Source organism: Colias croceus, chromosome 28, assembly GCF_905220415.1.
Source record: "Colias croceus chromosome 28, ilColCroc2.1".
Classification (NCBI taxonomy): domain Eukaryota; kingdom Metazoa; phylum Arthropoda; class Insecta; order Lepidoptera; family Pieridae; genus Colias; species Colias croceus.
The window spans coordinates 1,846,963-1,855,985 of NC_059564.1; the positions used below are offsets into that span (position 1 = coordinate 1,846,963).

The 9,023-nt window shown below is 31.5% G+C and overlaps 1 protein-coding gene across 1 annotated transcript; it reads right to left on the reverse strand.

Moving 5' to 3' along the window:
• Positions 1–1,070: 1,070 nt before the first annotated feature.
• LOC123704221 lies at positions 1,071–2,245 on the reverse strand. Its single transcript, XM_045652536.1, has 2 exons — positions 2,155–2,245; positions 1,071–1,460 (listed from the first exon to the last, which is right to left on the reverse strand). Exons 1-2 carry the CDS (start codon positions 2,200–2,202, stop codon positions 1,104–1,106), a joined length of 405 nt encoding a protein of 134 aa, XP_045508492.1. The 5' UTR covers positions 2,203–2,245; the 3' UTR covers positions 1,071–1,103.
• Positions 2,246–9,023: the final 6,778 nt, after the last annotated feature.

The window sequence follows — 9,023 nt, forward strand, 5'->3', positions numbered from 1 at the left end:
GCCCGGCCTCGCCCGTGGTACATGTTTACGTTTTCTATACATAAGAACCATCCTCGTAATTCAAGGAATATAATAAAAAAAGAATTATCGAAATCGGTTGAGCCGTTCTCGAGTTATGCGCTTACCAACACATTTTGGGATTAATTTTTATATTATAGAAGATTACATTTGACTGACCGGTTGGCTTATTTGGTAGTAACCCTGCCTTCCAAGCCAGAGGTCGTGGTTTCGATTCCCACCCTGGGCAAATATTTGTGTGATGAACATAGATGTTTGCTCTGTGATTATCTATATAAGTATTTATTTAAAATTATAATATGTGTATGTTTATTAGCCATCTGGTTTCCATAACACAAGCGAAAGCTTAGTATGTGATCAGATAGCTTAGTATGTGTTTCATGGTATTGTCACAAAACAATTTAATAACTCAGCCCCCGGAATCACAGACACTGGACACAATAGAAAATCTATTGTGTCGGGGTCAGATCGGGCCGCTCGGGGCTCATGGGTTAAACACAGTCTAACTTTAAACCAGGGATCTGTCACTTTAATAGTTGTCTATGTGAAATAGGACAACTCCAGATTAAAGAGAACCCGCGCTTAAAGATAAACCCTGTCCAAAGTGTTTTTTGTGTTAAGACAGTCGTAGTTTAATTTATAGGTGAATAAGTTGACATATTTCTATGTATGTATTATATTACTAGCGTTCCACCCCGGCTTCACCCGTGGTACATATTTGCGTTTTCTCTACATAAGAATCATCCTCGTACTTCAAGGAATAGGTATTATATCTAACAAAAGAATTAACGAAATCTGTTCGATCTCGAAATTTGCGCTTAGAAACTTAACTTAAGCGTTTTTTAATATTATAGATGTTGTTAATATTCATAAGGAACGAATCAAGCAAATTAATAATTGTTTATTAATTTCCTTCTGCCTAAAATAGCTATGTATGTGATGGCCATACCTTTCATTTTATGTTCAATATCAGCTTTTGTGTAATTAATTCTCGAAAATCTTCCATTCACGTAATTACACACATTTTAAGATAAACTCAATAAAACAAAATATATCTCTATAACAATTTATTAACAACAACACAACTAGTATACATAATTATACGCTGGCAATGGCATCAAGCTCTCAACCGGGTAGCCTGGCAGATCGCAAGGTCCTGGCAACGTGCTGCTCAATAAGTTGCTCACGACAAGCAACTGCAAGGCATTAGCAAGGCTATTGGCAACGCTGCTGTCTTGAATAACTGTGGGGTAGCCGATTTCGGGGATAAGGCCAGGCATGAGTGGAGCAGCGGCTGCCAGAGGCGCACAGGCTGGCAGGATTGGAGCAGGGGGTGCCAGTAAGGGTAATTGAGGATTGAAGTATTGGTTTGGAACGATAGTTTCAACCACGTTAGGCGCGCAACTGTTGACAACACGGTTTACGCATTGTGAGTAGGCGGTCTGTAAAAAAATATGAGAATGATTTAATAAGAGTTGATGGTTGTTAATTTAGATTTGTATGAAGGAAACTTATTTAATAATTCCAGCCCCGGAACCACAGACACAATAGAAAATCTATTGTGTCTGGGACCGATCGGGCCGCTTGGGGCTCAATGGGTTAAATTGACAATTGTTTATGATTAGTATTAGTAAACAAGAAGAAAGAAAAAATCTTATGATAAATGATCGACTAGCTGTGCCCCGCGGTTATACCCGCATAACTATACTTCTGTTGTTCTAAGCGTGATGATATATACATAATTGCCTATAGACTTCCTCGATAAATGAGCTATCTAAGACTGAAAGATTTTTTCAAATTGAACCAGAAGTTCCTGTCATTAGCGCGTTCAAACAAACAAACAAACACTTCAGCTTTACAATATTATTGGGCTAGTAAGAAAGTGCGCGCACGTAGCGACGCAACTTCATATAGAGTTGGTGGGTCATGGGAGAGACAAAATAGTTGCGGAGACATAAGTTGTTCTTGCGCGCTAGTTCTTAGTGTCTAGGTAACAATAGATTTTGTTATAACTTTGACATAATCATGGAAATATGTAATTGTAAATATTTAGAAATAATAAGATTAATAAACCAGCTAGGCAGTTCATCAAATATTTTATACCTAGATACTTAGTTTAACACACTTTCAAATTACCTGAATTACAATTGCTTGTAAAGCAACAAATAAAATTCTGGACACCATTTTGATTTATAAATTTAAAAAAACTTTTCGTATGCGTAAAAGTTTCATACTTAAATATGCGTAGACTGAATTGAAGTGTATTATTTTTTAGTTTTATATACTTAACTATTTTGCATAATGTAGATATCAATAAGATTGTTTGATAAAAAATTATATAGAAATTGTGAAATTAAGGTGAAATTATTATCATTTTGACATGACAATGTAACAATGGCCTGTAATATTATTAACAAAACAAAGCATTATTTTGATAACGAATTTCCTGGTTATTACATAATTAATTTACAAGAAAACAATAACTAAGGAGGTAAATTTTATATGAGTATTTTTTGGGTATTTGGTTTTGGATCTGGAACCGGGATAGAATTAAATTCGACTGCTATGGGGCAGATGCATGTCATATTTCATTTAATTAAAAAATAAAACAAAATTGTGACTATATGTTTACAAAATATAAGTAAAGGGTACTTACTATTAAATGGGTAATTATATAAGTATTTTAAATACTAGATTTGCGCCCGCGGTTTCGCCCATGTTTTCAAAGAAAAATCCGAAATAAAATGAAATGAAATGAAATGATCTGAAATTAAAATTTATTTGTATGAATTCGCCCACAAAATTGGCATACAAATATTTTTATTTTATAATTTAAACTTATAATTTAAACTAAAGTTTTAGTTACGTATGAAATACGTTATTATGTTTTCTGATTTAATTAAGATTAATATTTGCACACTCAATTAATGGGTAGAATGTAATAGCCCTTCTGCCCTTAATATTGTAACCAAAACATCTGTAATTTGTAACTACATTCTTGCAAATAAAATATATACTTAATTTTAATTTGAAAACTAGAGAACATACGTTAATGAATTATTTAGTTATTTTTTGGCGTATTTTCGTTTTAATGCTTGGTTTCGCATTAAAAATACCTTACGAAAAAATTGCAACAGAAAAGCAATCTTTAGTAATCGATTACCCACTGGCTTCATTTTGATTTCAAAAAACTCGATAAAATAAATAAATGTTTTAATTTATTTCATTTAGTCGCGAAATACAGTGAAGATGGGGGTGTTATTTGTATTATTTTTATTTATTTGTGTTAGAGAAGTGAGTATTTGACGTTCCTATCTATTTTATTTAAACCCTACATAGTCTAGTTGTCACGTCGAAACAGCTGAACTGATTTTGATGAATTTTAGACAAATGATAGATTTTGTTGGACATAGGATAACTCTTTAATAAGAAAAAGTCTGTGCCATGTTCGATTACATATATCAAAAGGTCCCAAATTTAAGCAGAATCATGTCTATTATTTACTTATTGTCTTACGCGAAAATATATCAATCTATTCCTGCTTGAAGAGCGTATAAAAACTGCAATAAAATATAGTTTTTGCATGTATAATAACAGCATAAATGACGCAATGACAATACTGCAACGTTAAAAAGATAAGACACCATAGCAAATTTTATTTTTCATGTTATCGGTTTTTAATGTGTTTGCATATTTACTTATGAAATGCTTCTCCGCAAAAAAATAGTGTTTTGTTTGATCAAGGCTAATTCAGAAGCTGCAAACAATGTTTTCTCAAACCTAGACAAAAATTTAGACGGTCTGAATATGATTTGTATATTAGTTACTAATTGTTTTATGTGCTAATTCTAAGTTATTATGAAATACTAGCTGTGCTCCGCGGGTTTACCCGCAGTGCTTCTCTCATGTTGGTCTTAGCGTAATGATATAATATAGCCTATAGCCTTCCTCGATACATGAGCTATTTAACACTGAAAGAATTTTTCAAATGGGACCAGTAGTTCCCGAGATTAGCGCGTTCAAACAAACAAACAAACTTCAGCTTTATAATATTAGTATAGATAAGTTACAGAAAGGATTCACTAGGTAGGTAGATACTCATTAACATAATTTTAGGAAAAAAGCCAACGGATTTTCATATTGCAATCTAATTATTCTAATAATAATACTTACGAATATTACCTACCTTTTGTATAAACGTGATAAAGATGTCATAAGTATTAATTTCAATAATGTATTTAGGGATTTTAAATTCAACCAAACAGAAAGGTTTTATTCCTTACAAAATGATACAAAATGGTTTGGGTTGCTAGTTGGGGCTTTGTTCCTAACATTATAATAAATATGAGAACTAAAGAAAATTATCATTTATAACACAAATCTCTTTTGTTTCAGCACATAGCAATAAACACCGATGAAAACGTATCACACGTTCTAAATCAAGAAATACAAGATGCTTCGGCTTTATCACTTCGTTATTCAGCCACAGAATATATAATTCCTTCTCATCAAAGTGTGTTATATACAATTACCCCTAGAGCAACATCTACAAACAACGTACTTCCACAACCAAGCTATAATTTGAATCCAACATCATCAAAAACAACTGATGATCAAAGAAATCCTGTACCTATTGCACACCAAAATTGCTTAGCAGCTTCTTCTATGCGGGGACCAGTAGAACAATCAGTAAGTTTTAAAAATAACCCTGAAGTTTGCAAAGAAACAAATACAGTAAATAATAACACTCCAACAGGATGTTGTTCTATCGACAATGCAATGTATCCTATTTATATGAAGGAGGATTTAAATAACATAAGAGATGGTCCTTATTCTAAGTATTTATCCCGTCCATCTTTACATATTTGTAATTCGCCAAATACTGGATTATCATATTCAACTATAGATATTAATCAAATAGACAAAGATATTAATCAAAGTATGAACGCATTTTACAAGGAAATCGTGGAAAATTATGTGAGAAATAGTTTACAAAATCTTCAAAATGAAAAATGTACTGTAAATCAGATAATACAACAATCAACACAAAAAACTGAATCAGAGCGTAAACCTACAACAAAGTCAAATATTTCACCTGAAAATGCACAGTCATTGAACAGAAATAATATTGATAAAACCTTCTTAACAAATCCGCTTACAAGAGAGTGTGATACTTTAAAACCCAAAATAACACCAAGTATAAACAATTATAATGGTCAGTTTATATCTGAGGCTTCCTGTCCCTCTAATCCATTTATAACTACAGATAAAAATAGAAATAAAGATACTGTAAGATCTGAAAATATAAAAGAAGTAAATAATAATTATCAAGCCTTGCAAAGAAATACATACAATTCAGCATATAGTATGTGTAGCTCAAATACACTTACGAATAATCGGGATCTGCTTAATTTACCCAATAATCAAGTACCGGAAACATCTCTTCTATTTAATACAGTTAAAGAATCGATTATCGAACCTGGCTGCAAAAGAAATCTTGAACCAACCCTCACTATGCAATCAAGTAATCTACAAGGTCCAAATAAAGTGCAATGCAATGTAAATAATAATGATGGTCAAGAAAGTACTCTTAAATTTAATACAGAATCTAATTCACAAAAATATAAAACAATTGATAATATTGAGAAGCATGTGATCGACAAAAAGCCTTGTTATAGTGAACCTCGGCTCTCAAGACAACAATTTCAAGATCCTTTAAAAGGCGTAGTATCTAAGTCTTATAATATACCAAACAACGAAGAATGTACCCAGTTTTCAAATGAAAAGAAATTAAACAACGAAAACAATAGAATATGCGATACACCAAAATTATCTACAGGTAAGATAGATTCAGAACATCTAAATAATTCAAGAAACAACCAACAACTAAACATGGAGTTAAGTATGAGCAATGAAGACTTACAAAAACAAATTGAGAAAATAAAACAACGTTATATTTTAGCGCAATCACCAATTCAATCAATAAAATGTACTGAAAATAAACAAAAATACGAAACAATAAACGATGAAAATAAATTACCAGAATTAAATAAATTCAAGGACAAAACAAGTACAAATTCTGCGTTACATAATCAATGTTATACCAAAGATAACAGAAATCTAATTTCATTTATACAGAGTTCTTCAAATTATCTTCCAACACTGAATAATAAAACAAATCACACGTTCACAACCAATTCCGCATTGAATGAATTAAAAAACAGTTTAGATTGGTTGCCAAATTATATGAAGCTAATTAATTATAACAATAATGTTCCTCATTCTATACAAGAATGTACAGAAAGAGGTAACAAACAATTTTCATTTCAAGATATCAAAGCAATAAATAATGAAGAGAATATTGCAAATCCGAATCAATACTTTAAAAGAATTGAAAACGAGCCTTCGTTTATTAATCAAGGTTCAAACACATTACAAAATTGTGATCATTTTATACTAAATAACTATAAGAAGAAGGAACCATTAAACGGTATTCAAGAATCAAACGAGAAAAACTATATATTACCTACATCCACAAGAACAATCAACGAAGATAATCAAAGTTATAATTTGAATCAAAATATCTGTGAAATCAAAACAAACCCTGAACAAAAAGCAGGAGGTATTTTCACCAATACACCAAAAGAGTTCAATTTAAACAACAACTATATAAGACGAGACGTGCCGTTAGTGCCTGCTTTAACATCGGAACCAATAAATAATTACGCTAATTATTATCTTATATCTAACAAAATCGCTCAACGACTTCAGACCATCGATCCAAGCAAAGCTGTAAACACACAAGGAAGTACAACACAAAATGCTCCTCGCAATTTAAACCCTACCCACAATGCAAACATTGTTAACTCTATTCAAAACAGCGATGACCCTTATCCAGTTTCCAGTATACCACAATATCAAAACATCGAGCAACAACCTAAGGCTTCTCCAATAAACATACTTCCAAAACCCATACAACCGACTGTAATTCAAAGGCCTGGGCTATATACAGAATCAGCTAAGCCAATAATACCTGAACAACCTCAAGTATATACCAGAGTGAGTAGTGTTTATGATTCACAATTACACAATCCAGAACGGAATTTATTATGTGAAGAGGTAAAAACTATGAAAGGCAATCCATATTCTTCAATAAATTCACATAATACTGAAGAACTGAAGTATCCGAAGCCTTCAAATTTAATTCAATCTATTTTATCTAATACTCCAATAAGTAATTATGCTATAACACCAAATTTATCCCCAAAATCATTTACAAACAATCCAGTAATGTGCAATGAATCACCAAATGACAGATATTCATCTTTAATCAGTACTTCATTGAATAACATCGCATCTGTTTTATTTACGAATATGCTTACCTCATTAAATAAAATCATTGATAACAATAATTCAATAGGAACATTCGAAAATTCTTCAACATTACCCCAAATATCTAATACGAACCTACCTTTATTACCAGAATTGTCTGAAGCATCTTTAGATGTACCTATATTTTCAGTAATTCCACCATGTGTAGAGTCACCACGATTATTACCAGATCCTTTTATTTTAGAAAATACTTCATCAATACCGAAGTCTTTATCAAAAACGAATAAAAGGAGTAAATCTAAGAATAAGTCAGTAGATAATTTTATTTCAACTATAACAATTAATGTTTTACCATCAGTTCAACAAACATCTCATGAGATCATTATACTTATATAAAATCATTGTTTAATTTTATGTATTTAATTTAATAATTTAAAACTTAGGTATAAGTGCGAAAGCGTTTGTAAATAAATAATTATTATTTTTATTAACATTGTATTATTTACTAGCTGTTCCCCGCGGTTTCACCCGCATTGCTCCGCTCCTGTTGATCTTAGCGTGATGATAATATATAGCCTGAGATATAGTTCCTGAGATTAGCGCGTTCAAACAAACAAACAAACTCTTCAGCTTAATAACATTAGTAAAGATAAATAAAAATTGTTTCTTCCTTAGCCGTTGAACATAATTAAAATATGTATTATGAATATTAATTTTATTTATAGCTTTTATAATATAAAGAAAGAAAAGTATTTTAGTTAAACTAATGATATCTAACAATGCCTATGAACACAGATTATTAATGAAAATATAATAAAACATATGAATTGTATTCCTTACGGATAAAAATAAATTTTAATTATTAGTATCCGAGATTTTAAAGTGAAACTGAAGACTTGAAGGGCGTTCAAAGTAAAATTTCAAAGTAAGGCGACGATTTTGGTATCTTTGAATCTTGCCAAAGATGTTTCACTTCTGACACGTATGCTCGCCACACACGCTTTTTTTAAATTTGTTTTTATAAAAGTAAATTCCAATAAATTTTAAATATAAAAAAAACATTGTTTGCTTATAATTCACTGCGTAGCAAAATACATTGTACTCCTGAGTAAAGTAACTGAAGATGGGGTAAAATTCAATTTACTTCTATTTACAAGACCCGAATTGAATCTTGAAGAATGTAAACAACATTTCACTCAAATGTAATTTACATCTATAATGGCTTGACTATACAAATGTATTTTTATACTAGCTGTGCCGCGCGGTTTCACCCGCGTGGCTCCGCTCCTGTTGGTCTTAGCGTGATAATATTACTCGTGGATAATGTAGCTTTCGAATGGTGAAAGAATTTTTAAAATCGGTCCAGTAGTCTAAGAGCCTATTCATTACTTTCAAACAAACAAACAAAGTTTTCCTCTTTATAATATTAGTGTAGATGACGTAGAAAATATTCCACTTCGTTGATTTTCTTGTAAGAGTTAGAATACGACGATGAGTTATGTATTATGTTAAAATGTATAATATAGCCGCCGCCCAAGGTTTCGCTTGCGTAGTAAAGGAAAACCTGTATAACGCCTATCTTTTAGTAAATTTCATCCAAAACTGAACCGTCAGTAGTGAAGACGTGAAGAGAAGGACAAACAGACAGTTTCGCATTAATAATATTAGATAGG

Coding starts and splice junctions, on each gene's coding strand:
- LOC123704221 (XM_045652536.1), bottom strand. CDS start 2,202: ATGGTGTCCAGAATTTTATTTGTTGCTTTACAAGCAATTGTAATTCAG. Junction 1,461..2,154: donor TACAAGCAATTGTAATTCAG/GTAATTTGAAAG, acceptor ATTTTTTTACAG/ACCGCCTACTCACAATGCGT.